The sequence below is a fragment of the Rhinolophus ferrumequinum genome, chromosome X, assembly GCF_004115265.2.
Source record: "Rhinolophus ferrumequinum isolate MPI-CBG mRhiFer1 chromosome X, mRhiFer1_v1.p, whole genome shotgun sequence".
Taxonomy (NCBI): Eukaryota; Metazoa; Chordata; class Mammalia; order Chiroptera; family Rhinolophidae; genus Rhinolophus; species Rhinolophus ferrumequinum.
Window position 1 is genome coordinate 87,330,151 of NC_046284.1, and position 22,036 is coordinate 87,352,186.

Genomic DNA, 22,036 nt, shown 5'->3' on the forward strand with positions numbered 1-22,036 from the left:
TGTACATCCAGGAATGAGGAGAATCCACTCAGAAGGGAGCAGTCAGACAGCTCCAGATAAACTCGGGGGTATGACATTGATGGAATACTTTACAACTCTGGAAGCATTCAGAGTCAGTCTAGACAACTGGTCATGTATTATTTAAGTTGAACTGGTGGCAAGTACATAGAAAAAGAAGCAAATGAAACAAATAAGACAATTATTAACCAAAGGAAACAAACAGTTATGTAGGAAAGATAAATTAAGCACAGATTTCTACATGGCTCAGCTGTGTATAGTGTTTATGTCGTCACAATGTTGTAAACAATGGAAACCACAGTTATGGTATAATCATATTGGGAACAAGAAATCTTTGTGTGTGTATGTGTGTGAGTGGCAGGAGCAATGAAGTGACCTAAATCTTAATCTTACATAGCAGAAAATTCTAAATAATTTTTGTAAGATGTAGGTAAATTATAAAGAATAGTGATATAAAAAATACATGCACATCCACCACTCATTAAAAAACAAATTCTCATTACCTTTGAAGTTCTTCATATGCCCATTTCATTCTCTTTTTTCTCAGGTAATCACGATCCTGAATTTTATGTTTATCATGCCTGTGACTTTCTTTCTAGTTTTACCACATTTATTTTTACTCTAAAACTCAGACATGAGAAAAATGAAATCTATTTTTTTAATCAAAAGAGAATACTGCCTTAGGTCAGAAAATTTGAAATCTCAGATGAAACATAATTGTTTGGAAAAATGACCAGAATTGACAGAAGATACAGAAAAATTTGAATAAATCAGTAATTATTTTTAAAACGATAAAATTCACTCTGTAATCAAAAATCTTGACTTAAACAAAGCCATCCTACCCAGATGTTTTTGTAGATGACTGCGATCAAACTGTCAAGAACAGGTAAACTTCAGTCAGTACAGTTTCAGAAACTAGAAAAAAGAAGGCAAAGTACCCTATCTGTTTCATACAGCTAGTATAACCTCGGGTACCAAAATGACAAGACAGTAAAAGGAAAGAAAATCTAAACTCTATGTCACTTCTGAACATTAATACAAAATTCTTAAATTAAATATGAGTAAATTCAATTCAATTAAGTAAAAATTTCTTCACAATTAAGTAGAGTTTAGTGTAGAAATTCAAGAACAGTTAAATATCAGAAAATCTATTAATCTAAGCCACCACATTAATAGATTAAAGGAAAAATTATCATCTCAATAGATGCAGAAAATAAGCATTCAAGAAAAACAACACTCATTCATAATTTTTTTAAAAGTCTTAGCAAACTAGGAATGCAGAAGGATCTTTTGATAAAAGGTATCTTTCAAAATACAACAGCACATACACTTAATGGTGAAAGTTTAAGAAATTACATAACCCCTCTATGCCTCAGTTATCTCATCTATAAAGTGAAGATAACAACCTACTCTACAGGGTGGTTTGGAGGTTTAAACTCTGTAATATTTACAAAGCATACAGAACAATGCATTTGTAGCACACAGCAAGCACTGACATATCATCTATCACTATATTACTATCATTGTCATCATTATCTCCATTAACATAAGAAAGAAACAAAAAACTCACTATCACTGACTAATAGAATGAAAGGAGAAAAACAAAAAGAAATAATAGACAACAACAAAAAGGCAAAGAAACCATGGAGACACAGTCTTACCAGAAAACTAAAGACAGAATGATAGGAAATCCTCGCATACCAATAATCACCCTAAATGTAAAGGGACTGAACTCACCAATAAAAAGGCACAGAGCAGCAGATTGGATCAAAAAACTAAACCTAACCATATGCTGTCTCCAAGAGACTCATCTCAGCTACAAGGACAAGCATAGACTCAAAGTGAAAGGGTGGAAATTGACACTCCAAGCAAATGGTACCCAGAGAAAATCAGGTGTAGCCATAATGATATCAGATGAAACAGACTTCAGGGTGTAAAAGATAACAAGAGACAAAGATGGACATTTCATAATGGTGAAGGGGACTATACAACAAGAAGACATAACAGTCATCAATATTTATGCCCTCACTCAGGGAACACCGAAATATACCAAGCAACTACTAACAGAACTAAAGGGAGAAATTGACCAAAACACAATTATACTAGGGGATCTAAATACATAGACAGCTATGGATAGATCACCCAAACAGAAAATATATAATGAAATAGCAGCCCTAAATGACACATTAGATGAAATGGACATAATTGACATTTACAGAGTACTTCATCCTAAAACATCAGACTCTACATTTTTTTCTAGTGTACATGGAATATTCTCAAGAATAGACCATAAACTGCGACATAAAACTAGCCTCAGCAAATTTAAGAAGATTGAAATCATACCAAGCATATTCTCTGATCACAAGGCTTTGAAATTGGATATCAACTGCAAAAAGAAAGCAGGAAAAACCACAAATACATGGAGATTAAACAACATACTTTTAAAGAACGACTGGGTCAAAGAAGAAATTAGAGGAGAGAGCAAAAGATACATAGAAACAAATGACAATGAAAATACATCCTACCAAAAATTTTGGGATGCAGTGAAAGTAGTTTTAAGAGGGAAATTTATATCATTACAGGCCTATCTCAAGAAACAAGAAAAACCCAAATAAATAACCTCCCGTTACACCTTAAAGAACTAGAAAAAGAAGAACAAATGAAACCTAAGGTCACCAGAAGAAAGGAAATAATAAAAATCAGAGCAGAATTAAATGGAGTAGAGAACAAAAAGACAATAGAAAAAATTAATGTGACAAAAAAGTGGTTCTTTGAAAAGATTAACAAAATTGACAAACCCTTGGCTACACTCACTAAGATAAAAAGAGAGAAGACATTAATAAATAAAATCAGAAATGAAAACGGGGAAGTTATCACAGACACCACAGAAATACAAAGGATCTTCTAAGAATAATACGAAGGACTATACGCCACCAAATTCAATAACCTAGAAGAAATGGACAAGTTCTTAGAAACACACAGCCTTCCAGGCTGAACCATAAAGAACTGGAAAATCTAAACAGACCGATCACCAGTAACGAAATTGTATCAGTCATCCAAAACCTTCCCAAAAGCAAAAGTCCGGGACCAAATGGCTTCACTAGCAAACTCTACCAAACCTTCAAAGAAGATCTAATACCAATCCTGCTCAAACTCTTCCAAAAAATTGAGGAAGAGAAAAGTACTCCCTAACTCATTTTATGAGGCCAACATTACCCTGATACCAAAACCTGGTAAGGACAACACAAAAAAAGAAAACTACAGACCAATATCTCTGATGAATACAGATGAAAAATCCTAAACAAAATTCTAGAAAATCGAATGCAACAATGCGTTAAAAAGATTATTCCTCACAACCAAGTGGGGTTCATCCCCGGGGCACAGGGATGGTTCAACATCCGCAAATCCATCAATGTGATACATCACATAAACAAAATAAAGGACAAAAATCATATGATTATATCAATTGATGCAGAAAAAGCATTTGACAAGATACAATATCCATTTATGATTAAAACACTTAATAAAATAGGTATAGAAGGAAAATACCTAAACACAATAAAGGCCATATATGACAAACCCTCAGCTAATTTCATAATTAATGGTGAAAAACTGAAGCCCTTTGTTCTACATTCAGGAACATGACACGGCTGTCGCCTATCATCTCTGCTTTTCAACATAGTGTTGGAAGTCCTTGCCAGAGCAATCAGGGAAGACAAAGAAATAAAAGGCATCCAAATTGGGAATGAAGAAGTTAAACTGTCACTCTTTGCAGATGACATGATGCTGTATATAGAAAACCCTAAAGACTCCACCAAAAATCTATTAGAAACAATCAACGAATATAGTAATGTGGCCGGCTACAAAATCAACGTACAAAAAGTCCATTGCATTCTTATATACTAACATGAAATCTTAGAAAAAGAAATACAAAAAACAATTCCTTTTGCAATTGCAGCAAAAAGAATAAAATCCTAGTAATAAACTTAACCAAGGATGTGAAAGACCTATATGCTGAAAACTACAAGATATTTTTAAAAGAAATTGAAAAAGACACAAAGAAATGGAAAAACATTCCGTGCACATGGATTGAAAGAATCAACATTGTTAAAATGGCCATATTACCCAAAGCAATATGCAGATTTAATGCAATCCCCATCAAAATCCCAATGGCATTTTTAAAAAATCATCAGATTTGTTTGGAATCACAAAAGACCCCGAATAGCCAAAGCAATCTTAAGAAAAAAGAACAATGCTGGAGGTATCACACTCCCTACTTTAGCATGTACTACAGGGCAACAATTATCAAAACAGCATGGTATTGGCAGAAAAACAGACACGTAGACCAATGGAATAGAATTGAGAACCCAGAAATAAACCCCCATAAATGTGGACAGATAATTTTGAACAAAGAGGCTAAAAACATACAATGGAGAAAAGACAGCCTCTTTAATAAAAGGTGCTGGCAGAATTGGAAAGCCACATGCAAAAGAATGAAACTGGACTGCTATCTGTCACCATGTACAATAATTAATTCAAAATGGATCAAAGACTTAAGCATGAGACCTGACACAATAAACTGCATAGAAGAAAACATAGGTACTAAACTTACGGATCTTGGGTTCAAAGAACATTTTATGAATTTGACTCCAAAGGCAAGGGAAATAAAAGCTGAAATAAATGAATGGGACTATAAAAAAATTAAAAGCTTCTGCACAGCAAAAGAAACCATCGACAAAATAAAGAGGCAACCAATTGAATGGGAGAAGATTTTTGCAAACAGTGCCTCCGATAAGGGGCTAATATTCCAAAATATACAAGGAACTCATGCAACTCATCAACAAAAAAACAAACAACACAATTGAAAAATGGGCAGAAGACCTGAAGAGACATTTCTCCATAAAGGACATACAAATGGCAAATAGACATATGAAAAAATGCTCAACATCACTAATCATCAGAGAAATGCAAATAAAAACCACAATGAGATATCACTTCACCCCAGTCAGAATGGCTATCATCAACAAGACAAATAGTAACAAGTGTTGGAGAGGCTGTGGAGAAAAAGGAACCCACATACACTGTTGGTGGGAATGCAGACTGGTGCAGCCGCTATGTAAGGCAGTGTGGAGGTTTCTTAAAAAATTACAAATAGAATTACCATATGACCCAGCAATCCCTCTCCTGGGTATCTACCCAAAAAATCTGAAAACATTTATACATAAAGACACATGTGCTCCAATGTTCATTGCAGCTTTATTTACGGTGGCCAAGACATGGAAACAACCAAAATGTCCTTCGATAGATGAATGGATAAAGAAGTTGTGGTATATATACACAATGGAATTTTATTCGGCGGTAAAAAAGATGAAATAGGACCATTTGTGACAAATGGATGGATCTTGAGAATATAATGCTAAGCGAAATAAGTCAAACAGAAAAAGCAGAGAACCATATGATTTCACTGATATGTGGTATATAAACCAAAAATAACAGAAGAACAAGACAAACAAATGAGAAACAAAAACTCATAGAAACAGACAATAGTTTAGTGGTTACCAGAGGGTAAGGGGGTTGGGGGGTGGGAGATGAGGGTAAGGGCGATCAAATATATGGTGATGGAAGGAGAACTGACTCTGGGTGGTGAACACACAAAGGGATTTATAGAAGATGTAATACACAATTGTACACCTGAAATCTATGTACCTTTACTAACAATTGTCACCCCAATAAACTTTAATTAAAAAAGAAAAAGAAAAGCTAAAACCATTCCCCTTAAGATCAGGAAAAAGGCTAGTTTTCCCACTTTCTCCACTTCTATTCCACATAGTGTTGGAAGTTCTAGCCACAGCAATCAGACAAGAAAAATAAATAAAAGGCATCCAAATTCATACGGAGGAAGTAAAATTGTCATTATATGCAGATGGCATGACACTATATAGGGAGCACCTTAAAGACTCCACCAAAAAACTATTAGAACTGATAAATGAATTTAGTAAAGTAGCAGGATACAAAATTAATATTCAGAAATCAGTTGCATTGTATATACCAATAATAAAATATCAGAAGGAGAAATTAAGAAAACAATCCCATTTCCAATTGCTTCAAAGACTATAAAATACCTGGGAATAAATTTAACCGAAGAAGTAAAAGATCTGTACTCAGAAAATTATAAGACACTGAAAAGAGAAATTAAAGAAGACACAAATAGATGGAAACACATACCATGCTCATGGATAGGAAGAATTAATATCGTTAAAATGTCCATACTGCCTAAGGCAATATACAGATTCAATGCAATTTCTATCAAACTACCAAGAACATTTCTCATAGAAATAGAACATACAATCCTAAAATTTATATGGAACCATAACAGACTCCGGATAGCTTCGGCAATCTTGAGAAATAAGAACAAAGTGGGAAGTATCACAATACCTGAATCAAATTGTACTACAAGGCTACAGTAATCAAAACAGCATGGTACTGGCATAAAAACACACACATAGATCAATGGAACAGAATAGAGAGCCCAGAAATAAATCCATGGTCATTTAATCTACGACAATGGAATCAAGAATTTACGGTGGGGTAAAGACAGTCTATTCAATAAATGGTGCTGGGAAACCCAGACAGACACATTAAAAAAAAGGAAGCTGGACCACCTCCTTATACCATATACAAGAATAAATTCAAAATGTAGTAAAGACTTAAATGTAAGACCTGAAACCATAAAACTCCTAGAAGAAAATATAAGAAGAAAGTTTACAGATATTACCCGGAGTAAGATTTTTACTGATGTATCCACTCAAGCAAGGGAAGTAAGAGAAAAAATAAACATGTGGGATTACGTCAAACTAAAAAGTTTTTCACAGCAAAGGGAACCTTCAATAAAACAAAAAGTGATCCTACTGAATGGGAAAAGATATTTGCCAATGATATATCTAATAAGGTGTTAATATCCCAAATTTATAAAAAACTCACTCAACTCAACTCCAAAAAAACAAACAATCCAATTAAAAAATGAGCAGAGGACATGAAGAGACATTTTTCTAAAGAGGACATATAGATGGCAAACAGACACATGAAAAAAATGCTCAACCTCACTAATCATTAGAGAAATGCAAATAAAAACCACAATGAGATACCACCTCACCCCAGTCAAAATGGCTATCATCGATAAATCAAGAAACAAGTGCTGGCGAGGATGTGGAGAAAAGGGAACCCTCGTGCACTGTTGGTGGGATTGCAGATTGGTGCAGCTACTATGGAAATCAGTATGAAGATATCTCAAAAAACTGAAAACGGAACTACATTATGACCCAGCAATTCCACTCCTAGGTATCTATCCAGAGAAATCCAAAACTCTAATTTGAAAATCTTTATGCACCCCTATGTTTATTGCAGCACTATACACAATAGCCAAGACATGGAAACAACCAAAAGGCCCATTGGTAGACAACTGGATTAAGAAACTCAGATACATTTATACAATGGAGTATTACACAGCCATAAAGAAGAATGAAATCTTACCATTTGCAACAATATGGATGGACCTAGAGAACATTATGTTAAGTGAAATAAGTCAGACAGAGAAAGACAAATACCATATGATCTCACTTATATGTAGAATCAAAAAAGAGAATAAATGAACGAACTAATCAGAAACAGCATCAGAGATATAGAGGAAAAACTGAGGGTTGCTAGATGAGGGGGTGGGGTGGGGATGAAGGAGAAGTTGAGGGGATTAGAAAGCACAATCGGTAACCACAAGATTGCCATGGGGATACAAAAATCAGCTTGGGGAATGTAATCAATAACGTTGTAAAGACTTTGTAGGGTATCCAATGGACACTTGTCTTATTAAGGAGACCACTTCAGGGATGATGTAGGTGCCTGATTACTGCACTGTACACCTGGAGCTGAAGCTGAACAATAATGAATGTCAACTACAAGTTTATATATACAATATAGTCACAAGAAGTGAAGTACAGCATTAGGAATAGAGACAGTGGAAATGTAATGGTTGTGTGCGATGTCAGAGGGGTAGTGGATGGAGGGAGGGGGTTATCACTGTGTGAGGGATATAAATGATAAATGTCTAACTATTACATTGTTTTGTACACCTGAAACTAATAAAAAAATAAAATTAAAAATATACCATCAATAACCAAGACTAAGAAAAGATATTGACTACACACCAAATTGAAATCTACACTATATAAAAAATCCATATAAATCAATAAAAAAGATAAACACCTGAACAAAAACAAGAATAAAGGATATCAACAGACAAGCCACAGAGAGAAAATCCTTGTCAATACCATATAAAATGTTAAATACCTTTACTAGTAATCAAGGAAATGAAAATTATAATATACCAATTCACAATTCCCAGATTATCAAAATGTAAACAGTGTGCCCATACTACAATTCTATATATAGAAATAATATTGCCATATTTGCAGAAAGTTCTATTGGGTAGCACTGGTCTAAATCATGCACTGTTTGTACCATTGGTTTGGCTGCATAAGGTTACAGAATTCCGCATTTTAACATCGATGCTTCCTGTTCAAAAGCTGAAGTTTTAGCTATTTCAGGAAGCTGTATCTTCCCACCCAATTGCAATCCATGTTCTCAGGGAATTAGTTTAACATGCTATTAGAATCCATGTACAGCATCACAAGAAAAAAGTAAGTGTAAAAAACACCATTCTTTTTGTTGCAAAGGCTGGTAATAAACTACTACCAAGTGCTTCCCCAGTTCAGAGACCTTTGCAGGGCTTAAAGGGAGTAGGTCAAAGTCACTTAATGTCCCTTAGCAGTAACATACACCTTAAAAGTAGAAGAGTTTTAAGGTTGAAGAAGCTGAGGAAGAAAATTTCTTTGTAGAGAGCTGTTGGACAGCTGTGACATTTTCTCTCTCCAACAATAGAAGAGGGAGGAGTATGTTTGCGTCACCCCCAATATAGTAAGGACTTGAAGAAGACAACTTGCTTGATATATGTCCACTAGAGTTTGGGGGACACAGAGGACTTGGCACCTGATTTGCATCTAGAAAAACTTTATCGGTGACAGGCAGGCTGAGGCTGAATGTGGCAGGGGTTGCACAGGGGGTGAAGAGATCAAGGTGCAGGTCCCAACACACACACACACACACACACACACACACACACACACACACACTCCATGAGCCAGATATGAACCCTCTGGAAATGAGGAGGGCTGAGTTACTGGAAAGAGGGCTTTCTGCTGGCATCAAGGTGACCTCAGCAAAAAGATTGGAGGTGTACTATGGGACTGGAGACTGGGGGTGAGAAAGAGATAATGTTAAACAACTTGTTGGAAAAGAGACACTGCTGTGCTAAGAGGAAACTGTAGTCAGGGGACCTAGCTAGGGCATCACCAAGGAAACCAAAAAAGTACCAAGGACAGGAAGAACTGGTCTTTGGAATCTGCCACACATGGAGGGCACCAATATCAGATTGCATCTTTATTAGTTAGGTCCAACTATTTCTGTCCTTTGTATCTCCTTCCTTCCTTACTTGCTTCACCCAAAGAGACAGAGATGGCCTAGTTGTTGAAGGTGAGGTGGAGGGAGAAGAGCTAAGAAAGTAAAGAAAGAAAAAGCTGAGCATTCTTCCTCTACCACTCAAAACTTCCAGCCTGAAGCACTGAAGCAGGCATTAACTGGGGGACAGATCTTCCTATAAACGAAGTTGCCTGTTTTCACTACTACACGCAATCAGACTTTTTTAAAAGAAAAATGAGACTACCACTGGCTCTCAAAATAAAAAGGATAATAAGGGAATATTATGAACAACTTTATGCCAGTAAATGTGACAATTAAGGTGAAACGAACAAACACCTTGAAAGACACAAATTACCAATGTTCATTCAAGAAATAATCTGAATAACCCAATATCTAATAAAGAAATGGAAACTGTAGTTTAATGCCTTCCCACAAAGAAAACTCCAGTCCTAGATGACTTCACTGGGGAATTCTATCAAACATTTAAGGAAGACATTCCAATTCTACACAAATTCTTCCAAAGAACAGAAGAGGGGAGGGAATACTTCCCAACTCGTTCTATGGCTTCATTATCTTGATTGTAGTGATGGATTCATGGGTGTGTATATGTCAAAACTTATCAAATTGTGCACTTTAAATATGTGCAATTTCTTGTATGTCAATTATACCACAGTAAAGGTGTTAAGACAGCTAAATCAGTACTTAGAGACAGTCATAGCATTCACAATATTAGAAAAGGAAGCTATCAAAATAATGCTCTAAGCTTCCACTTTATGAAACTAGGAAAAGAGAAAATTAAATTCAAACTAGCAGAAGGACAGAAATAATAAAGATGAAAATAAGAACGAATGAAATTGAGGTTTCCATTTCTGGCCACAATGGAGTATGTCCTCTACAGCCTCTTTCTTCTACTGATTATTGCAACTAAAAACCCTGAACAACATATGTAAAGCAAGTACTTGGGGACTCTGACAAGTAATCAAAAGCAGGCATACTCTGAAGGTAAGTCAAAAAGTGGAAAAGCAGGCCCATATATTGGTTCCTCTTTTGTGACCACTCTTTTTTTTTTTACAAGACTTTATCCCAAAGGCATATGAACCCCCACAAGACATGAGTTCATCCAAGGGCTGTGCATGCAAAGGAAAGCAAAGCCTCATACCAAAGCCCTAAAAACTGAACTAAACTAAGATTTAAACCATAGCTCAAGTCTGAGAGGAACACCTGAGTGACACATGCATGAGAGACCTGAAGCACGACAGCAAAGCCTTTGAAACTGCACAAAGACTTAAACCACTACTCAGGTCTCAAACTAACACCTGCATGGTGCATATGCAGCACAGACCCAAAGGAACACAGCAAAGCCTTTGAAAACTGAACTGATTGCAAGTAACACCCAGAGAAGGCGAGACAAAACTCATGGTCTGAATGTAACCAGGTTTACTACATGATAAATAAAGATTTAAAACAACAAAACAATCACCAGTATTTAGGATAGATTCCAAAATTATTCAATGTAACAAAGAACCAGCAAAATAAAGAAACTAAAAATAAAAATTGAACAAAAACTGTGGAAGAGCTGGGGAGCAGAAGGCCAACGTGTAATTCAGCTACATCTTTATCTTTCTTAGAAGGGAGCTAAAACTGAAAACTCCAGAAATGCAGGTGTGGGGTATTCCCTGAATCTAGGGAGGTGCTCATCAGAAGAATTAAAACCAGAGACTGTGAGAAGAGGCTGTCCTTTGAGGTGTGACTGGAAATGCATTAGGATTACTCTATAACCCACATGTTCCGCACTCCTACACTAACATGAGTCCTCATTACTTTTAATATTGTGCAGTTTTTATATAAGGGAATTGGGACTCCAAGGCTGGATTGTGCCTCTAGCTTGCTTTTCCTCCTTCCAGGATACCACTGAAATGAATGAGACTCACAGTCATTACAATCCCTGGAAATACTCGAAATAGGAAAAAGCATGCCATCAGCAGACCAAAAATCCTGACAAATCTCTACAGTGCAGCACATATGGGAATGACTGAGCAATAAAGAGGAAATTGTAGCTCAAAATGTCCCTGGGAGAAGCTACCGGGAGGTGGGTGCACGCTCGAACAGGGAGGCTCTGAGAGAGAGAGACGATGCCACTGCCCCGGGAGGCATGGGCTGTGGGGAAGCCACCAGGGAGTCACCTGGGGTCAGCTGGGTGAGTCTGACTACAGATGGAGCTGTGACACTAATCTCTAACAGCTGTTGAAAAGCAGATTCAGATTCAGTCAGTCTGAGGTGGCCCCAAGCGTCTGCATTTCTACCTAGAGCCCAACACGCCCAGGCTGCTTGTCTATGCACCACACGGAACGGTAGCAGTGTTCTAGACAGACTTCTTTGGGATGGGCCCACTGAGTAGCCACTGTGAGTGGGAGAGACAAAGACAAAGACAAATATCTGAAGAGTTTCTGAATCCACAGAAAAACAAACAGACATGGAAAAAAGCAGCTGTGCCCAGGACTGAGATACCACTCACTGAAGCCTGCCACCATGGAGTAATGTCCTCTCCAGTTTGGTATTTTTTTGAATAAATAGATAATACAAAAGACAAAAGAGTTGAGTGGGAGGGAAGTACTGATAAAAGGAGGAATCTGAAAACAGGTGTCACCAAATCAGCTTTGGGAGAAGCTGAGAGGAAATAAGAAGAGAAAACAGAGAACTCTGTGAAGGTTGACACTTTTCATTCTCATCATGAGGGCAGACAAAGACATGTGGGTACCTGGCCTGATAGAGTTCAAGTTCACTAGCAAAGAGTTTTTGTCCACACCAACTCCAATAAACCAGGTAGGATAATTTCTCTGAGGTTGAAGACAAGACTCTGAGTCTCAGACTTAAAGGACCCACAGTATGCCAAATAAAGAGGAAATATCACACCTGCATCTACTTCTCTTTTGATGAAAATGCAAATGCCTAAGAGAGGGAGAAAGTCTAAAAACTTACAGAAAGGAGGGGAGAATGCAGGAGAAAAGACTTGGCACTTCTCATTAGCTAACCAGGATGCAGGAAGGTAAAGATGGGATCTAAGGAACAGCAGTGGTGGCACCCTGTCTGAACCCCAGAAAGAACAAGGGGCTTGTAGAAGGGCATTAGGTGGGGGCACCCTGTGAATATCACAGCAACTTGTTTCATCAGACCTGAGTTGTGTCCCAAAGGCTGAGGGTTCTAAGAGCTCCTGGGCGTGCCTGCAAGGCTAAGCTCTCACTACCCTGCTAGGTTCCCCTCCCCTGTCCTGACTGGCTGGTGAGTGCTCACCTGGAGAGCTCTGCATTGTGGGTTCTCCATCTGCCCTCCCGGCCTCTTCTCCATGTCCCAACCTGAAGATCACATCTGGTTTGGCCACCAGGTATCCTGTGGCGGGGAAATGACACAGGATTTTGTTATTAATGCTGGAAGCATTCCAAAACTGAGGCTCATCCTTGCAGGCTGAGGATGGTCTGGCCTTGGTGACTGTCCCACGAGCACAGCTATTTGCCCCTCATGCAGAACATTCACAGAGAAGACGAGAGCACAAACATCCTGTACAGGGTGCAAATGGGATTATGAATTCTTGACAGTGAGCCTTAGGCCTGAATTCATTCAGGGCTTCAGATGTCCCTGAGCGTGCAGCAAACGAGAGAGGGAGACACGAGTGGGGGCATTCTAGTCACACTGTGGAGTGGTCCCTCACCCACAGAGACCAGGTGGCTGTAGTTCTCCAGCATGACATCCCTGTAGAGGCTCTTCTGAGTGGAGTCCAGTTGCTGCCACTCCTCCAAGGTGAAGTCCACAAACACGTCCCTGAAGGTCAACAATTCCTGCAACAGTACATTACTGTTTAGCCCAGATTGTTGGGCTCGGGGAGGTGGACATATGCAATGTATACAGAATGCCTAACCTGTGTCTGTCCTAAGGATCTTGATCTTTGCCCCCACCCAGAAGCCTGACAGATGAGGACACAAAGGCACACAGAGTGTAAAGTTACTCACCCAAGGTCACACAGCTAGGAATTAGGGATTAAAAATCCATGTAGTCTGGTTTCCACACTCACATTTGTAAACATGACACTGCATTGCCTTTCTCTATATAATTGTTTTATGCTGTTCACTGTCTACAATTTGACACCATATAGGATATACAGTGTTTATGTAACAAAATTATTTTAAGCTTTATGAAGAAACAGATCAAGCGTTAGAAATATCTTACCCTGGAATTTCATTCTTTCAACACATATTTATTGAATAGTGGCCAAGCTGATAAGTTCTGAGGATGTAAAGATTAATAAAAAGTAACACCTCCTGAACTGAAGGAGCTTTGGTCTAATAGAGCAAAAAGAACAACACTTACACATTCATATATGAGAGGGAGGGAGAAAAAGAGGGAGGGCTGCCCTCTGAGGGCAGTAACAGAGGAAGGACTAGGAACAGAGGGGAAGAAGTCAATTCTCTTTGGGGCTGACACCGAAGGCTTCACAGAGGATATAGCACTAGAACAGTTTTAAACACAGATACACAGTCATGACTGTGAGATCATAGAAAAGATATAGATTAGTCTCTGCCCCCGGTTGCTGGCACAGAATTCCTAAAACCATTGTAATTTCTTAAGTGATAAGAATACCAGGAACATCTTTTGTTCTAATATTTATCTTGACCCATCCCTGACACAGGACTCCTGAAACCCTTGTAAGTTCCTAAGTGATAAGAGCGCTAGAAGCATCTTTCGTTCTAATGAGGTGACTCTGAGTGGACTCCTGGATGGGGGCTGGTCCCCAGAAAGACCAAACCATGTTTAGGAGCTTGGCATTTTCAGCCCCAACCACCATCCTGTAGAGAGGGGTGCAGGGCTGGAAATGGAGTTAATAATTGATCACGCCTATGTGAGGAAACCTCCACGAAATCCCTACAGTGGGGGATTCAGGGAGCTTACAGGTGGGTGAACACATCCACATCTTGGGAGAGTGACACACCCCAACTCCACAGGGACAGAAGCTCCTGCATTCAGAACCACCCCAGACCTTACCCTGTGTATCTCTTCATCTGGCTGTTCATCTGTATCCTTCATCATATCCTTTATGTGTTTCCCTAAGTTCTGTGAGCCGCTCTAGCAAATTAGCCAAGATGAGGGATCACTGGAACCTCTGATTTATAGTTGGTTGATCAGAAGCACGGGTGATAAACTGGGCTTGTGACTAGCATCAGAAGCGGGGTGGAGGCAGTCTTGTGGGACTGAGCCCTTATCCTGCGGGATTTGATGCTATCTCCAGGTAGCTAGTGTTAAAACTGAGTTAAATTATAGGATACCTGGTCACAGAAAATTGCTTGTTGTGAGGAAAAACCTCCATGTATTTGTTGTCTAGATGCGTCAGAAGTGAAGTGTTCTGTATGAGTAGTAAAGGAGAAACACAAGAAAGACACAGTAGGAAAGAACTGGGTTTTTCTCCTATACAGAAGGAGACTGAACTGGGGTTTTCCTTTACGACGACCAACAGTTCTAATCTTAGCTAATCAATTGTGAGACAAACAACAGGAAGCCAGAGGGTCTGTATCTGGCCTCATCAGCAGACTGAAGTAATAAAAGGAAAGTCTATGTTTGGCTTGTCACCACCAAACAAGAACTCACTTTTCTAAGTGCACGAATTCCAATAACCCACCTATTTACACTCTGGATTCCATCCTGTCACACACATACTTGGTGGTCTTAAATTCAAGAATACATTTTGCACTCATAAGGCCCCAACAGGCACCAGTTTTACTCAGCTCTGCAGAAGGATATGAGACAGGAAACAGTGTGCAGAAGGGCAGTTACACGCAAATGTCGGGCAGTTACACTCATATGTCACCTGCAGGAGTTCTCAGAGCAGCCCACTCCCTCCTCTCACCCCTCCCAAATGAAAGCTCAGGTGCTAGGGACCATGACCACACTGGTGAGCACAGGGGGCCACCTGGCTTGGAAGCCCTAAGCTGTCAAAATTCAATATGCACATAGCCTTTGACTTAGAATTCTCACCTCTAGAAAGTTATCTTCCAGATCAGACATACTTTCATGGATACAAACTGAAATGTACATCAATATGTATCACTATGCTGTTTACGGCATCAAAAGGCTAGAAATATTCTAAATATACATCCCTGGCAGCAAGGTAAATATGTAATGGTATTTCCAGCCAATGGAATATCAAGCAGCCATTTTCCTAAGTGGGGTATAACCTTGGGTGATTTTGTCCTCCAGGGAACATTTGGCAATGTCCGTAGAAATTTTTCATTTTCATGACAAGGGGGTGCTGATATCAAGAGGGTACAGGTCAGCGATGTTGTTACATATCATCCAATGCACACAAAAGCGCTCTACAACAACACAGCATTATCCAGCCTAAAATGTCAAGAGTGCTGATGTGAGAAAACCTGGGGTGATCAAATACATAGTGAAATAGGATGATCGTGAAAAGGACAAAAACGTGCTGTAATATGTGAAAAAGAAATAAAAAGAAAAAGGGATTCTTATATCGAGATACATAGATATGCATACATGATCTCTGGATGAATGCATAAAAAATGAAGGAGACAGGGACAGGATAAGAGGGAGAATTATTTCTCACCTTTTGTTGAACAAAGCTTTTGTTTGAATTTTTTACCATGTGTACAAATTACTTTTTTAAATGCTCAATTAAATTTATTAAAGCTCTATTCAGAATATGTTTCTAGAATTTTGGCATGTGTATTCTTAAATGAAAATGGTCTATAATTTATATTTTTGTAGTATCTTCTTCAAATTTAAGGTTAAGTGGCTTCATAAAATGAACTGGATTCCTTTGCATGATTTAACAGCTGGGAAAAATTAAACATAGAAATGATGTGGTCTTTAAAATGTTGTGAAAGTACTAATTAGCCTAGGATTTGAGAGGGCAAATTTGAAGTGTGAATACCTTTTACTTAAAATTCTAACTTCCAGGTGTGTTCTCCATAAATACCTGTACTATTCGACAATTAGATACATAAAAGGTTGTTCAAGAGGCACAGTTTATAACAGAAAAAGAAAATTGAAAACCTAAGTATCCATGAGTAGAGAAAAGGTTAAATGGTATATCAGTGCCACGAAACAGAAACTGAAATAATCTTTATGTATTTATGAGTAACACTTCCTAGAATATCATCAGGTGGGAAAAGCAGGATGGGTATGGGAGTAGGATATCGTTGGTGCAAAACACACACAACATTATGCATGTATCTATTTTTAGTTAATTAAACTTACATCAATGCCTAATATCCAAAATATATAAGGAACTCAGGAAACTCAACAACAAAAAAACAAACAACCCAATTGAAAAATGGGCAGACAGCCTGAAGAGACATTTCTCCAAAGAGGACATACAAATGGCAAATAGATATATGAAAAAATGCTCAACGTCACTAATCATCAGAGAAATGCAAATAAAAACCACAATGAGATATCACCTCACCCCAGTCAGAATGGCTCTCATCAACAAGACAAATAGTAACAAGTGTTGGAGAGGCTGTGGAGAAAAAGGAACCCTCATCCACTGTTGGTAGGAATGCAGACTGGTTCAGCCATTATGGAAGGCAGTGTGGAGGTTCCTCAAAAAATTACAAATAGAATTACCATATGACCCAGCAATCCCTCTCCTGGGTATCTACCCAAAAAATCTGAAAACATCTACACATAAAGACATGTGTGCTACAATGTTCATTGCAGCTTTGTTTACGGTGGCCAAGACATGGAAGCAACCAAAATGTCCTTCGATAGATAAATGGATAAAGAAGTTGTGGTATATATACACAATAGAATAGTATTGGGCAGTAAGAAAAGATGATATAGGAACATTTGTGACAACATGGATGGATCTTGAGAATATGATGCTAAGCGAAATAAGTCAGACCGAAAAAGCAGAGAACCATATGATTTCACTGATATGTGGTATATAAACCAAAAACAACAAAAGAACAAGACAAACAAATGAGAAACAAAAACTCATAGACACAGACAATAGTTTAGTGGTTACCAGAGGGTAAGGGGGTTGGGGGGTGGGAGATGAGGGTAAGGGGGATCAAATATATGGTGATGGAAGGAGAACTGACTCTGGGTGGTGAACACACAATGTAATTTATAGATGATGTGATACAGAATTGTACACCTGAAATCTATGTAATTTTACTAACAATTGTCACCCTAATAAATTAAAAAAAAAAGCAAAAAAACTTACGTCAATGCATCCATACCATATTATCACCAAACTGTTAATAGTGGGCATCTCTGAGGAAGAACGTGGTATGGGGTGGTGGTGAGAAATAGGGATGTTTTGGCTACTATTTTTTATATCTATTAAGCATGGATTTACTTTCATTATTTTAAACATAATGTAAAAACAAAAAGTGAACTGGAAGTGAAGAAATGGAAGAAACAAGGTGAATCTACATATTTAAACATCTTCTCTGAGAAGGAAAAGAAAAAAGATGAGGTGCATTTCCCAGAGTAAGAAGTAGATGAGAAAAGTCTTTGTCTTTCTATCTTTTCGTATTCTTTTTTTGTGGGGAGGGTAAAGAATGGAGTAACCAAAGGTGGATTACAGGTTGAACAGAAAACAGCCAGAGGAGAGGGGATTAACAGATTTTTCAAGGTTACAATATAGATTCCCAAAAGCTGCCTCAAGCTCACCTGAAACAAAGTAGGGGGTAAATGAGGAACTCACCTGGGACATGGCCATCCTGTTCTGCCCTGGACAAAGGATGGAGATCTACAAAGGCAGAATTAGAAGGGTTAAGATCACTACATACAGACATAAGACCATCATCACCAGCCTAACAATAATCACCTTTGCACCCTGGGTAGAATAATCTGGAAACATGGCCTGGTAGCGCCAGCCTGTTCCCTTGAGATGCTGCTAAGCACATGTGGGTTTTGCATGTGGAATTTTTTTTCACTTCCAGGACAGATGTATAACTTGTGTTTAAAAACATCTTCTCAGAAACTATTAATAACCCAACACCTCCTTTCTCTCAATAATTCTATTCCTGGAAATTTATCATTAAAAAGCAATTATAAATGAGCACAAATCTGCAAGGATGTTAACTGTAGTTGTTGCCACCATTCAAAAATCTGGAAGCAACTAAGCCTCCAGCAAATGGGACTCCATTAAAAAATAAGAACACAAAATGGGAATACCAGGTGGGCTTTAAAAATGCTACAACATCTTGTTTTTATTTCTTAACATGTTTAAAAGCAGGTTACAAAAAAGCAACTGCAGTGTGATCCCATTTGTGAAGCAGTATGTATGTATGAAGGTAGAGCAGTCTAGAAGAGCATTTATTAAAATGTTGACAGTTACCTTTGAGTGGTGATTTCACCTTTCCTTTTTTGTTTACTTGCATTTTCTCATTTTTGGCAGTGAGTATTAATTACTAGTCAAATAGAAATTTAAAATTATTACAAATCACTGATTATCACACTGAGCCTTACAGGTGACAGACCCCAAGCAAAGTCTGGAGGACAGGGATGTCTTGCTGTGGTTTGGAGTGAGGGGACAAACCAGGCCTAAGAGGGCTGGGAGGTGAGGGGCACAGCACTGGTTAGTTCCAATGGAGCTGACATTGCCCCCTGCACCCTGCACCCTTCACTGTCCCACCACCACCCTGTTCCTGCCCCATCCCTTCCCCCTTTTCCATGAGTTCCATTTGGTGGCCATGCTCTTCCTTGTTGCGCAGTTTTGAAAAGAAAGGTTTGGCAAAGACCTTTTGTGCAGAGCAATCATTACTGTAGCAATCCCTGTAGCAATGCTGCGACAACAGAGTTCAGTGCCTGTAGCTTAGGAAGTCATGTTCTCCATTACAGCAGCATCAAAAGGAGGCAGAACTAGATGATAGCATACCTAGAGAGGACTCTGAAATCTCATAAATTAAAAAACAAACGAACCTAAAAACAAACAAGAAAACCCATTCTTCACTGTAGGCAGGGTAGAGAAGATTCAACATTTCTATTAGAGGCAGGTGGTACTTTCCTACCACAGGACTAACTCAAATCCAGAAATATTCAATGGCAAAAGAAGGGAACATAACGCTGTGTGCACAAGTGTGTTAGGAGAGGAGAAAACCCCATGAGGCTGGTAGTGATCCTTCCCAGCCTGATCCTGCCCTTGCAGGCAGTGCCCCTCCAATGGTCTGTTAACTTCCACTTCTCTCCTCCAATAGGGTCCAACTGCTCATTGTTACCCAGTCCTTCATGATGGCTAGAAGATGAGGCAGCATGCCAGCCTTGCTCTCTCTCAGATGGGACAGAGGGAGGGACAGAGGCCACTGTGGGTCCAACTGTTCTAGGACCCCCTGTCCTGTGATCCTCCTCATTCTGCCCTGAACATCTGGGTCTGGGCTCTGGGCTGAGGCTTCTACTCCAATTCCCCTCACAGCTCGCTGGTTCCTGAGAAGGCAGGACCAAAGGGTTCAAAGATAAATGCATCTCAGCTGGGACCATCACTTCAGCACCTGATCACCTTCTCTGACCCCAGGAACTCACCTTCTTCTGAGGCTTCAGACTGGGTCTTCTGCAGACCAAGGAAGCCCAAGGCAGGTAAACTGGAGTCTGAACAATGGTGAGCAGTGGTCTCAGTTATGCATCCTGACTCTGGAAAGACTATGACCACACAGGAGATGCAATGAGCAACCTCTATGGAGTGAAGCTGAAGAAAGCCCAAATGTTTTACTTGACATCAGGAGGCACAGTGGCTCATTCTAGTTTTAAGAGGTAACATTTAGCAAGAGCTTAATTTTCACCGGACGAAGAGCTAAGCATTGCTTTATTTCAGAAGAGTCCAGGCTCCAACCAAGCTGACTGCTTACTCTGCCGCTTTTATTTATTCAGTAAAAAAGGTGAGTGCCTACTATGTACCTGTTCTACTTTCTTGTGTTGGAGATGCATCAATGAACAAAATATCAGAGTTCCCCAATCGTGTGGAGCTGTTGTCTAGCAGGGTAGATAGTAAGCAACAAACTTGATAAATAAGTTTAGGGTACATTAGAAAGTCGTAAGTGCTAAATGACCAAAAAAAAAAAAAAAAGCTCCCCGGGGTTACTAGCTGTGTGACTATGGACAGGTTCCTGAGCCTTTCTGTTCTTCCTTTCTCTACATAAGATGAAGATAATCATAGTACCTACTCAACAGGGCTACTGTGAAGATTAATATGAAATTCAACGGTGCCTCGTATTCACTAGGAACTCAGTAAATGGTCGGTAAATGAATCACTCAATCACTAGCTGACCCCCCACAGTCCGCCCCCCAACACACAACCCCCACGACCCTGTCACTCAACCCCCTGGGGCGCAAACACATCAGCACAAAGTCCCTCGGAACCACCGCATCAAGCGCATCCCCAACTCCGCCTCCCCTTACTTCGCTTCCAGGAATCGACAACGCAGGGCGGTGAACATCAGGCATCGGGACTCCCACCACCCTCGGGGTCAAGAGAGCACTTCCGCTCTGTCACTCTTGTCACCCGGGAGCCGGAGTTCAGAGCGGCGCGCACGCGCAGGAGCGGTCCCCGCCCCCCACCCCCGCCACCAATTGCCAACATGGCGCCCTTAGGGGACAATGAGTCTGACGTGGTTCCCTAGGAAGCGAGATGGAGCGACAAGTGCATGCGACCATTTTTCGCGACGAGTCGCACGAAAGGCCGGGGAGGCATCTCCGGGCGGCGAGAGGCGAGCGGGCTAATCCCGCGGCCCGGGTCCCGCCGCCTCCGAGGTCCAGGCCAGGCCCCCTCCCCCCTTCGTTCTCCTGCGCGGCCAGCCGTTCTTGTCGCCGCTCCACCCCACCCCAGCCCCCGCTTCAGGGGAGTTCGCGTCCCTCCATCTTTCCCAAAGCCACGCTTTCCGCTTCCTCCAGCTACTCGGAATCAGAAGAATAGCGGTGCCTGCTGTGGTCCACAGCCGCACGTGGGGGCGGGGCCGGTCCCTCCGAGCTCGGCTCAGAGAACTCTCTCAGGCGCAGGGGTCTGAGGGCAGGGTTCAGGGTCAGTCGTGGAAGTGTCCTGGAAGAGGGGCTGGGAGCTGGGCTATGGGGCCAGCAATGTGCACAAATGAGGGAGAAACTCTGATGCCTGATTTCCTGAAATCGAGGAGCTCCAGTTTCTGGCACCCTGGGTGTCCTGGGAGAATCTGGCTTTTGCTCTTTTGAAAACTCACCATTAACGTAGCAGAGAGCTGTTATTTCTGAGAATGCCTACCTTTGGCACCACGGTCGTCTAAAAAGGCCTGTCGTGCCCTTGAGGAAAGTTTTCTGTTTCTTGTCAGGGTCCAGGGGAAAGAGGCCAAGTGTGTGCTGTGTGCTTATTGTACCTGCCTGTTCACCAAGCAGAACTCCCTGGGCAGGGCACTGCAGGGTCTCAGCTCAGATACAGCCCAATTCCTCCTTGTGCTAGAGTCAGCGCTTGCCAGGCACTTTTGAGATAAGCATGTGACAAAACCAATCAGGG

At 40.0% G+C, this 22,036-nt stretch overlaps 1 protein-coding gene across 6 annotated transcripts in view; it reads right to left on the reverse strand.

Annotated features, from left to right (window-relative positions):
• The window catches only part of ZNF674 (zinc finger protein 674), a 31,476-nt gene extending 10,423 nt beyond the window's left edge, over window positions 1–21,053 (reverse strand). Inside the window, exons 1-5 of one of the 6 annotated variants that reach the window (XM_033105575.1) lie at window positions 20,956–21,039; window positions 20,083–20,148; window positions 18,266–18,310; window positions 13,253–13,379; window positions 12,838–12,933 (exon numbers count right to left, since the gene is read on the reverse strand). In XM_033105575.1, the coding sequence (XP_032961466.1) occupies window positions 12,838–12,933; window positions 13,253–13,379; window positions 18,266–18,310; window positions 20,083–20,148; window positions 20,956–21,000 (379 nt within the window). In that variant the 5' untranslated portion in view covers window positions 21,001–21,039. Of the gene's footprint in view, window positions 1–12,837; window positions 12,934–13,252; window positions 13,380–18,265; window positions 18,311–18,901; window positions 19,228–20,082; window positions 20,149–20,955 lie in introns of those variants that run through there. The other 5 variants (XM_033105586.1, XM_033105594.1, XM_033105622.1 and 2 more) reach the window with 5 other exon arrangements.
• Between the last annotated feature and the right edge of the window lie 983 nt (window positions 21,054–22,036).